General features: G+C 33.7%; 1 protein-coding gene across 4 annotated transcripts; it reads right to left on the reverse strand.

Annotated features, from left to right (window-relative positions):
- Window positions 1-2,267: 2,267 nt before the first annotated feature.
- LOC137623012 (pro-resilin-like) lies at window positions 2,268-9,385 on the reverse strand. Of its 4 annotated transcripts, none has more exons than XM_068353633.1 (3): window positions 9,297-9,328; window positions 2,766-2,849; window positions 2,268-2,590 (listed from the first exon to the last, which is right to left on the reverse strand). In XM_068353633.1, exons 1-3 carry the CDS (start codon window positions 9,306-9,308, stop codon window positions 2,276-2,278), a joined length of 411 nt encoding a protein of 136 aa, XP_068209734.1. In that variant the 5' UTR covers window positions 9,309-9,328; the 3' UTR covers window positions 2,268-2,275. The 4 variants fall into 4 exon arrangements, with proteins under 4 accessions (XP_068209734.1, XP_068209732.1, XP_068209733.1 ...); XM_068353631.1 differs by having other exon boundaries at window positions 2,760-2,849; XM_068353632.1 differs by lacking the exons at window positions 2,268-2,590; window positions 2,766-2,849 and adding exons at window positions 8,418-8,900; window positions 9,075-9,158 and having other exon boundaries at window positions 9,297-9,385.
- Window positions 9,386-12,763: the final 3,378 nt, after the last annotated feature.

Here is a 12,763-nt window from a genome sequence, read left to right on the forward strand (position 1 = left end):
TATACTATCAGAGGATCATAACAGCAAAAAATTCCTTCGGAATAGATCTAGTCAGCCTCTAGTATTAGGGTTGGTAATTTCTGTGAATCTTGCTCTTTAGTCCAACAACCAAGGTATACAATCTTCTAAAGGTGCGTCCACACGGTCGAACAGTGTCTGTCGGACAAACACTGTTATCATATCTATATTGAAAGAGAATGACGTCATAAGCGTTGAAATGAGGGAAGTTGATATGGTAACAAACAGTGGTACCAGATGAAGCTGACTACCAGGATTTCTACTCCTTTTACCAGACAAAGACCGGGAGAAATGTCCGAAGCTGATGTCCGCTGGCATCTCTCTTATCTATGTCTGTACTCGAGAATCAAATAGCAGTTATCAGCTTCAAGTACAGAGCATCATAGCCATAGTACACCATAAAATAAAAGCCCAATTCAATAAAATAAATTATGCAGCATGATTATTCCTGATCTTTTGAGAACAATGGAATGGTACATGGAAGGACTAGTTGCAAAGATGGAGTGAAAAGAGAAACTCAAATTGATGATGAATCAGACTTTAAAAACTATATACTGATGGGCCCAAACGCTTTATACATTTTATCGGAGAACTTAAAACTTTTAATAGCCAAGCAAGACACATGTATGAGAGGAAGCATTTTTCCAGAAGCAAGTCTACAGTAGAGGCATTACAGAGTCACATATGTCTGACTCAAGATAACCTTTCAGTGAACTAAGGATGTTATTATCATTAACGTGTAATGTATAGCCTATATTATTCCAAGAAATAAGTAATGTTTGAGACTGGTCATACTTTGGATTCTGTAACTAAATCCAAATTGTTTCAGTGATAAAGATAAAATGTTCAAAATTTTGTCCCCCTGTTCTCGTTGAGAGAGAGAGAGAGAGAGAGAGAGAGAGAGAGAGAGCATTACGTAATTTCCTCATGCTCAAACACTTCTTCGAGGGAATGAGACTTCGGTGTCCATAATTGAAACAGATTCAGTATGGCTATACTCTTATATCGAAACGCCATAATTTGGTTGTGCAAATGTCTTCTGCACCAACCTCCGACTTTTCTTTATATCTCCTATTTGCATAGCTCTTCCTTGTAATGACCCATCATAGATTCCATATTCTTTTCGACCTGTAAACCAGTTACAGATACTCCACTTCTCTGAAGTTCTGAAGTTGTTTTATCTATTGCTGCTACACGTTTATTTCTGTCTTTGTAAACATTTGCTTTGATGTTTTATATGCATGGGCTCTGCCAGTACTGTTTGATTAGCAACTGAGCCTCTCTTCTATCCCAAAGTCAGCTTTCCTCTGTAACTGGAATACAACTAGTCATGTTTACAGGGAAGAAGAGTGTCCGAAGCTCAGACTATACGAACACAGGCACAGTCTGATACACCAGTTGGTGCTCGTTATTGACGTCATTAACGCTTCTTTTACAGTGTTATCTGGTAACAATTGTGTTCGACGGACACTGTTCAACCGTATGGACGCACCTCAACAGATCAACAGCCCTCTAATTTTTTCACGAAAGGTTTCAGATACTTCCTTGGATTCCTATCCTAGATTGACTTCAAATTCCGACCAAGTGCCTTGGAATTCAGTGATGCAGTGGTATATCATGATAAAAGCTCAGAACATTCTTATTCCAGATACAACTTCATAATAAACTATTTACTGTTCAATATACATATTCTAACATTGTAAATATTTTCTTTTAATTTCGGTATAAATTTTACTTTATTTACCTTTCATATTTATTGGCTTTTAGTAATGCATCTTCAGCAATTTTCTGGTAGTTTTTGTTTTTCCTTGATCAATAAGCAATAGCTCTGCAGATTGTTCACTTTCCTATAAACTAGTCTCTAGATATTTAAAAAATATTTGGCCTACCATTGTCCACCTTAACTTAAACCCCATTTTTCTTTTCATCCATTTCCTGATTTAATTTTTTTTTTAATTACTACCAGATATTTTAACAATATACTTAATATTAATATACCCATTTCATTTAGATTACCTTTTATTTAAAGTTGTAATCCATTCATTCACTAAATATTTAATCATTTTTTAATGTTTCATGGATGGTATAAGGGTATAAGGATACATACTTTCATACCCTGAAAGATTCATCCATAAAAAGGTGATACTCTGGATAATGGTGGCAAAAGTAGGATGAAAGAACGATACATTTGATTCCTTACTGGTTTATTTATATAAGTTATGAATAAATACAGAGTTTTGCATCAAATTAGCTGTCCTTAGTTGTAGTAAGACCTCCTTGGGGCAGCATACCTGCCAGACTCGCGGGACTCGAAGGATTCGTCGGAATCGGGGAAGCGAGCCTCTCCCTGGTAAGTCACTTCGGCGATGTATCCATCGTCGCCGTCGACGTGGAAGGCTACCTTCTGCAGGCGACCGTCGGGGAGCTGGACGAAGTAGGATCCCTGAGTGTCGTCGCCGTCACGGGCTTCCTGGTGTCCGAAGTCGTTGCGGGAGGGGGCGTGGTTAACAGCCCAGTTGAAGTTGTATTGAGCCTCACTGGACTCGTAGGACTCAGAAGACCCAGATGAGTACTGAAGAGGAAATTAGAATATTATTGATTATGTTCTGATTAACTCTTATTTTGATATATTTTTCCTTCTAAAAACGTACATGGAAATTTTATTATAAAGTCAATAACTATATGAAATATAGAGACCATATTATCGGAGATTGTTTCATTATGCACACACATTTACTTACTCTTACTCTTGGCCTGGGTGGAGAATAGGAATATCTTTCGAAGCTGTCTGCAGCAGCAAGAGCAGCCAAGCCCAACACAACCAAAATAACCTGAGGAAAGAATCATATTTTGTTAGTATTTCAATCAAAGCTTTTCGGTATTATCAAACAAACAAAGGAACAAAAGAATTTAATACAAATATCTTTATAGACAGATCAATGGACTGTGAATATTGGAGGTTTGTATTACCTTATAATGCATCGTGTTCTTTTTGAGGTACCAAGAATAGTTACTGTCTTTTCCTCTTCTTTCTCTCGGTATATATACTCAAAGGCAAGGTAAACAGGCCGCCTCCCATGCGTCTCTTACCAGTTTTTCCCGCCTCAATTTCCAAACGTTTCCCGACCTTGCGCTATTTTTTGCAGCTCTGGAAAGAGAATGGAATTAATAACTTCTTGCCGATGACGTTGATGATAATTTATACACGTAACAGGGCTATTATATATTCGAAGTTATCCAGTACTTTTCTCTCTTGATGTATTAAAAGAAAAGAAAACTGTGTATTGAAGTAAAACTTATAGTATTTGATAGAATTATTCAACGGTTTCCATGTGTTTTGACAAAAGAAATTTTCGGGGAAAATGTAGACTATTTCAGTTATGTAGTTACATATTTTTTATTGCGTATTACTTTCACTGTTGTTATCAATTTTCCTACTTGTTTCATCATTATTATCATGACCATACTTTAAAATGTACATAGATAAAAAAAAATGATCATGATTATTATTATTGAAATATTTTAGATATACATCGATACAAAAATATGTAATTCAAACTGTATGTTGATCATCTAAGAGTTTTCACACGGTGGTAATATGATGATATCAAAATATTAATTTTATACATAATTGTAGTGGGGATGATAATAACATTAAATTCTTGATATCAACTTTTATTAAAGAACTTAAAAATAATTTGAATAGTTTCTGTTATTTTAAAGGAAAATTGACTTTTCCATTCATATATATATATTTTTGGGCTCAAGCCATGTCGTCCTGATGGAAGTTCCAATAGGGTAGCTTCCTAGGGTATATTACAACTACGGCGATATTCCCAGAGAATTTACCTTAAGGTACCAGAATTCTAACTCCTGGAGCGAGTATCCCTCGTGAAAGGGATATCGCGACATATCAGAGGACGTATTCTAGACACGTCACATGGCAATCTACATCCTGGACAGAGATTTCGTCTCGTAGGAGGTGATTGGCGAGATACGAATTCGGGAAAGAAAAAAGGGGAGCCGCTCCCAAGGCTTCCTTATCCCCCGATTCGTATGCGTGCCTGGCGCCAATCCTGGCGCCATCTGTATTCCTTTTTGCGTAGCTTAACAACTCGGTGTTTTTTCCTGTTTTTCTCGCAAATCTTGGATTTATTCGGCTTTTCATGGCTTCTCCGTCTTCGTTGGCCTCTGATAAATTGAGCATTCATTCTATGTACCTTATCTGGGATAATTCTAATAGAATTGTTCCTTTATGCAAGCTATGTTGCATTGGTTTTCCTCCTATGCGGATATAAAACCTTTGTCCAATACAAGTATTGTGCGGAAAACTGGTCGATATTTCATATTGACGCAGTGGTTCTTTACAAACTATGCTTTACTTAATATAGGGCGAGACCACTATATTAGCTTGCCTGGTATTCATACATAGATATATGTACTCTTCGAGACTTTTCCAGAGTCTAGTAGGACTCTTCCCTGTAGGGGGCAGGAAGCTCTAACATAGTTTATAGTTAGTTGAAAAGATGTATAACGGTAACATCTTAGGTCTCTAGGTCTAGTCGACCGGGAAAAAATTACCTCCGGGGAGTACGGCACGTTCTGAGAATCCACAGATACAGTAATGCTCTGGTACACTTCCATCAGGACGACATGGCTTGAGCCCAAAAAACGGATTTTGAGCGAAGCGAAAAATCTATTTTTGGGTGAGATGGCCATGTCGCCCTGATGGACCCGCCCTTGCCTTTCTAAGAAAGGGCTGTAGGACCCCTCCCTACATACAGTATCTGTAGCACCTCGTGTACGCTACAAGGAATACAGATGGCGCCAGGATTGGCGCCAGGCACGCATACGAATCGGGGGATAAGGAAGCCTTGGGAGCGGCTCCCCTTTTTTCTTTCCCGAATTCGTATCTCGCCAATCACCTCCTACGAGACGAAATCTCTGTCCAGGATGTAAATTGCCATGTGACGTGTCTAGAATATGTCCTCTGATATGTCGCGATATCCCTTTCACGAGGGATACTCGCTCCAGGAGTTAGAATTCTGGTACCTTAAGGTAAATTCTCTGGGAATATCGCCGTAGTTGTAATATACCCTAGGAAGCTACCCTATAGGAACTTCCATCAGGACGACATGGCCATCTCACCCAAAAATAGATTTTTCGCTTCGCTCAAAATCCGTTATATATATATATAGATATATATATATATATATATATACATATATATGAATATATATATATATATATACATATATATATAAATATATATATATATATATATATGTGTGTGTGTGTGTGTATACTGTATATAGATATATAAATATATATATATAAACATATATATATATACATATATATATATATATATACATATATATATATATATATATATATATTTATATATTAATATATATATATATATATATACATATAAATATATATGTATATATATTGGTAAAGAAATATGATGCTTGAGCTTTTGTCTACATGAAGCGGACACTCAGGAGAGGGCATCCTTACGTGAGCAGCACTGGCTGAAAAATGTATTCTGTCATTTAGGAATAGAGAGTTAGATCATTCTTTATCAAGAAAATATCATCTTTTACAAAAAAGGTAATGAATACTCATATGTCTATATATATATATATATATATAGATAGATAGATAGATATATATATATATATATATGCATATATATAGATATATATATATATATATATGTATGTATGTATATATATATATATATGTATGTATATATATATATATATATATAGATGTGTGTGAGTATATATATATATATATATACATATATAAATATATATTTTATATATATATATATATATATTCATATATATATATATATATATGTTTATATATATATATATATATATATTCGTATATATATATATATATATATGTGTGTTTATATATATATATATATATATACCCATTTATAAGTGTATACATTAATACCTATATTATCATCACCTACATCAAAAGCCGTAACTTATCCTCTGCAGGACAATGAGCTTAGACATGTCCTTCCATTCCTGTCTGATTGTGGTATTTCTACGATATTCTTAGCTCGTCATTCCATTGTCTTTTCTTCCTTCCCCTGTTTCTTTTGCAATCTTTAGGGATCCATTCTATCATTCTTAATATCCATTTGTTATCTATCATTCTCATAATATGTTTAGGCTACGTCCATTTCTTTATTTCCCCCCCGTATCTTTGTTGTTCTTTTTTCTGTCTTTTAGTGTTACTCTTATCATTATTCTTTTCTTAGCTCTTGGAGTTGTATCTAACTTATGTTCTAAGGCTTTAGTAAGGCTCCAAGTTCTGAAGCATAGTTTAATACTGGGAGGATCATCTTATCAAATACTTTTCTTTTTTAGAGAAAATGGCATTTTATTTTTCATATTCTCATTCTGGTTATCAGATGCTCTCCATCCCATGCTTATCCTTCATTTAATTTTGATCTCATATCCTGGAGAAACACTTACTGTCTGTCCTAAGAACAAGTAATCCATAACAATATCTTGAAGTTCGTCCATTACCCTTATGAATTTTGTTGACTCTAAACGAGCCTGTATGAAACATGTGCGGGGAGGCTGTTAGGTTGTAACTGAGAGGCAATGTGATTCCAAGTAAACTCTCCTAAAGAGACATCAAGTTTATATACCAGAACTTGCGAGCAAGAACGTCACAAAAATTCAAACAAAATAAAACATGAGCTAGCATGCTTACACAGGTTGGTCTATTAACAGTGCAGGAAAGAGCGAGTGATAAGACAAAAAAGCAAAACCGTTACAGTGTACCAGCATGTATGAAACACGTGCGGTACATCTCTGCATTTTCATTGAACCTTATGTTAGTTTTACTCATATTCATTTTCAATCTGATATTCCTGAAGTAGGCGTGGTTTGGCCTGGAAATCAAGCATGTGATTCTGTTCATTTTATTTTCTAAATATAGACCTTTAGTTGATAAATCATTTGCTAGATATACAGTATAGTTAAAATTAGCGTATGGTGCAAATTATTGGTGATGAAGTTGAACCCGAAAAAACTGTTGATGGAGTTGAACCCTAAAAAACTGAAAGTCTGATTGTAAGTAGGTAAGGGTTTTGGTGGCCGATGCAGTAACGTCCCCTGACTGGTGAACGCCAGACTGGGGTTCGAGTCCCGATCAAACTTGTTGGTTCCTTTGATTGTTGTAACCTTACCATCCTTATGAGCTAAGGATGGGGGTTTTGGGTAAGCCTATAGGTCTATCTGATGAGTCACCAGCAGCCATTGCCTGGCCCTCCTTGGTCCTAGCTTGGGTGGAAAGGGGCTTTGACGCTGATCATGTGTATATATGGTCAGTCTCTATGGTATTGTCCTGCTTGATAGGGCAATGTCATTGCCCCTTGTCTCTGCCTTTAAACCTTTAAGTGGTGGCTCCTCAACATCCAGCTATTTATATTAATATATCTCTTTAACTATGTATAACCCATTTAATTCTCTGTCTGTTACTTGATTGCAAATTCATTTTAGAGATGCACATTTTGTATTTTTCTTCAGTTTTACAAAAAATTGCTATATTCAGAAAATATTTTTAGAATTTTGGTGATGAATCAATCCTGCAAAAAGATTAAATCTTTCATTCTACATTGTTTTGAGTATTGTTCTCTTGTTTGGTCTTCAGCTGCTGACTCCTCTTGATTTGTTAGAGAAAAACTTGTCTTGTATTAAATTCCTCATCCCTAATCAGAATATTATTCACTAGGAACGTTGTTCAGTTAGTTCTTTGTGCATATTGCGTAAGGATTTCAATGATTCTGACCATACTTTACATTCAGATTTTCCCAGACTGTACTATCCTTTAAGCAGTAGTAGGTATGCACTTAACTCTATCAGTCTCCCCTTCATCATGAGGCTCATTACCAAACAGTATTTGAACTCACTCTGCCTCTGTATTTTAGACCCAAAGTGAAATTCTTTTAATGATAAGTACTTCTGTGTAGCCAAGGATTCGAGCTTATGCACTGATTCATGATAAAGGTACCCATTTTTTTACTTAATGAATATCATCAGAAATTATGCTAATAGTCTTTAGTCTGTTAAAATTTATAATTATATTGTTTTCTGTCGCAAAGATTAAAAACCGTATTCAGGCGCATATAGCTTTCGTTGTTGTTTCATGAGAAAATTTTATTCGATTTTTCATTTGTAGATATTTCTAACGTAAAATATTGCTGAATAGTACTATTTCCGTATTGACCATTACTCATCATAATAATAAAATCATTCAAATGAATGTTAGTCAAGACAGGCTTACGAGCAGTTCTATAAATAATATTATAGTAGCAGGATATGATAATGTTAAGGAATCGTTGATATATAATACAGGTATAAGTTGTTCATAGTTTAATTACACATAAATTATAAATAGATATTATATACTATATTTAAAGATGGAGTTCCTCGACATCAACTTCCTTAGAAAGGAGCTTTGTACAGAATCTACTTAGATTCGTTGGAGTCGAAGTAAGACAGAGTTTTGCATCAAATAAGACGTCCTTAGTTGTAGTAAGACCTCCTTGGGGCAGCATACCTGCCAGACTCACGAGACTCGAAGGATTCGTCGGAGTCTGGGTAGCGAGCCTCTCCCTGGTAAGTCACTTCGGCGATGTATCCATCGTCACCATCGACTCGGTAAGACACTCTCTGGAGGCGCCCGTCGGGAAGCTGGACGTAGTAGGATCCCTGAGTGTCGTCTCCGTCACGGGCTTCCTGGTGTCCGAAGTCGTTGCGGGAGGGGGCGTGGTTGACAGCCCAGTTGAAGTTGTATTGAGCCTCGCTCGATTCGTAGGACTCAGAAGACCCAGATGAGTACTGAAGAGGAAATTCGAATATTATTGATTATATTTTTATTAACTCTTATTATGATATTATATTTTTATTCTAAAAATTATAAGAAAAATATATTATAAAGTGAATGAACATGAAATATGAAAACCACATTATCGGGAATGATTTAATTATAAGCAGACATTTACTTACTCTTACTCTTGGCCTGGGAGGAGAATAGGAATATCTCTCAAAGCTGTCTGCAGCAGCAAGGGCAGCCAAGCCCAATACAACCAAAATAACCTGAGGAAAGATTCATATTTTGTTGATATTTCAAGCGAACTTTTCGGTATCATTAAGCTATCAAAGGAACAAAATAATTTAACACAAATTTCTTCACAGACAGATCAATGGACTGTGAATATTGGAGGTTTGTATTACCTTAGAATGCATCGTGTTCTTTTTGAGGTACCAAGAATAGTTACTGTCTTTTCCTCTTCTTTCTCTCGGTATATATACTCAAAGGCAAGGTAAACAGGCCGCCTCCCATGCGTCTCTTACCAGTTTTTCCCGCCTCAATTTCCAAACGTTTCCCGACCTTGCGCTATTTTTTGCAGCTCTGGAAAGAGAATGGAATTAATAACTTCTTGCCGATGACGTTGATGATAATTTATACACGTAACAGGGCTATTATATATTCGAAGTTATTCAGTACTTTTCTCTCTTAAGGTATAAAAAGAAAAGAAAACTGCGTATTGAAGTAAAACTTTATAGTATTTGATAGAATTATTCAACGGCTTCCATGTGTTTTGACAAAAGGAATTTTCGTGGAAAATGTAGACTATTTCAGTTATGTAGTTACATATTTTTTATTGCGTATTACTTTCACTGTTGTTATAAATTTTCCTACTTGTTTCATGATTATTATAATGACCATACTTTAAAATGTACATAGATACAAAAATATAATCATGGTTATTATTATTGACATATTTTAAATATACATCGATACAAAAATATGTAATTCAAGCTGTATGTTGATCATCTAAGAGTTTTCACACGATGGTAATATGATATCAAAATATTAATTTTATACATAATTGTAGTGGGGAAGATAATAACATTAAATTCTTGATATCAACTTTTATTAATGAACTTAAAAATAATTTGAATACGTTTCTGTTATTTTAAAGGAAAATTGACTTTTCCATTCATATATATATATATATATATATATATTTATATATATACATATATATACATATATTTATATATATATATATATATATATACATATATATACATATATATACATATGAAAATATATATATATACATATATATATATATATATATATATACTGTATATATATATATTAATATATATATACATATAAATATATATGTATATATATAGGTAAAGAAATATGATGCTTGAGCTTTTGTGTACATGAAGCGGACACTCAGGAGAGGGCATCCTTACGTGAGCAGCACTGGTTGAAAAATGTATTCTGTCATTTCGGAATAAAGAGTTAGATCATCCTTTATCAAGAAAATATCATCTTTTACAAAAAAGGTAATGAATACTGAGATATATATATATATATATATATATATAAATATATATATATGTGTGTGTGTCCGTGTATGGACAGTAAATATGTATATATATATATATATATATATACAAGTATATGTGTGTATTGGCACGTAAGTATGTACGTAGTATATATATATATATATATATGTATATATATATATATATATATACATATATATATATATATATATACATATATATATATATATATATATAATTATATACATACACAAGTATATGTGTGTATTGGCATGTAAGTATGTACGTAGTATATATATATATATATATATACATATATATATATATATATATATACACATATATATATGTATATATATATGTGTGTGTGTGTTTAAATATATATATATATATATATATGTATATATATATATATGTATATATATATATATATATATATGTATATATATATATATATATATACATATATATATATGTATATGTTTGTATATATATATATATATATATATATATTTATATATATATATATATATATACCCGTATATAAGTGTATACATATCATCATCACCTACATCAAAAGCCGTAACTTATCCTCTGCAGGACAATGGCCTTAGACATGTCCTTCCAATCCCGTCTGATTGTGGTATTTCTACGATATTCTAAACCAACAAATATTCCTAGTTTTTCAATCCATAGTCTTTTCTTCCTTCCCCTGTTTCTTTTGCAATCGTTAGGGATCTATTCCATCATTCTTAATGTCCATTTGTTATCTATCATTTTCATAATATGTCTAGGCCACGTCCATTTCTTTATTTTCCCCTCGTATCTATGTTGCTCTTTTTTCTGTGTTTTAGTTTTACTCTTATCATTAATCTTTTCTTAGCTCTTGGTGTTGTATCAAAACTGTTACAGTGTACGAACATGTATAAAATAGTGAGGTACATCTCTCTGCACTTTCATTGAACATTATTTTAGTTTTATTCATATTCATTTTCAGGCTGGTATTCCTCGAGTAGGCGTGGTCGTACCTGGAAATCAAGCATTTTGTGAATGCAGGTGATTCTGCTCACTTCATTTTCTGAATAGAGACCTTTAGTTGCTAATTCATTTGCTAGAGATATAATTAAAATTAGCACTTGGTGCAAATTATTGGGGATGAAGTTGAACCATAAAAACTGAGAGTCTGATTGTAAGTAGGTAAGGGTTGTGGTGGCCGATACGGTAAGGTCCCTGACTGGTGAACGCCAGACTGGGGTTCGAGTCCCATTCAAACTCGTTAGTTCCTTTGGTCTCTGCAACCTTACCAACCTTGGGAGCGAAGGATGTGTTGTTTAGGGAAGCCTATAGGTCTATCTCATGAGTCATCAGCAGCTATTGCCTGGCCCTCCTTGGTTCTAGCTTGGGTGGAAAGGGGCTTGGGCACTGATCATATGTATATATTGTCAGTCTCTAGGGCATTGTCCTCCTTGATAGGGCAATGTCTCTGTCCCTTGTCTCTGCCTTTAAAACTTTAAATGGTGGCTCCTCAATATCCAGCTGTTTATATTAATATGTCTCTTTAACTATGTATAACCCATTTAATTCTCTGTCTGTTGCTTGATTGCAAATTAATTTTAGAGAAGAACATTTTGTATTTTTCTTCTTCAGTTTTACAAAAGATTGCTATATTCAGAAGTTATTTTTAGAATTTTGGTGATGAATCAATCCTGCAAAATGTTTAAATTCTTTCATTCTACATTGTTTTGAGTATTGTTCTCTTGTCTGGTCTTCAGCTGCTGACTCCTCTTGATTTGTTGGAGAAAAACTTGCTGTGTATTAAAATCCTCATTTTTAATCAGAATATTAATCCCTAACAACGTCGTTCAGTTAGTTCTTTGTGCATATTGCATAGGGATTCTAATGATTCAGACCATCCTTTGCATTCAGATTTTCCCAGAGGCTCAATACTAAACAGTATTCTAGAATATTTACCCGAGATTTTCAAAATTCGAACTCACTCTGCCTCTGTATCTTAGACCGAAGGTGAAATTCTTTTAATGAATAGTATTTCCGTGTGAGCAAGAATTCGACCTTCCGCACCGCTTCATAATAATGGTAGACTTTTGACTTAGTCAAATAAATATATGAATATTACGAGATTTATCAATAATATTATCATTATATGTATATATATATATATATATATGTGTGTGTGTGTATATATATACATATATATATATATACATATATATATATATATATATATATCTATATAATATATATATTTGTATGTATGTATGCATATATATATATATATATATATACCGTATATACAGTATATATACACACAC

This window comes from Palaemon carinicauda, chromosome 30 (genome assembly GCF_036898095.1).
Source record: "Palaemon carinicauda isolate YSFRI2023 chromosome 30, ASM3689809v2, whole genome shotgun sequence".
Taxonomy (NCBI): domain Eukaryota; kingdom Metazoa; phylum Arthropoda; class Malacostraca; order Decapoda; family Palaemonidae; genus Palaemon; species Palaemon carinicauda.

What these genes read in the sequence shown, in the direction of transcription:
- LOC137623012 (XM_068353631.1), bottom strand. An exon ending in CACCCAGGCCAAGAGTAAGA is followed by an intron (nt 2,591 to 2,759) that starts GTAAGTAAATGT and finishes TTTCCTCTTCAG; the next exon opens with TACTCATCTGGGTCTTCTGA.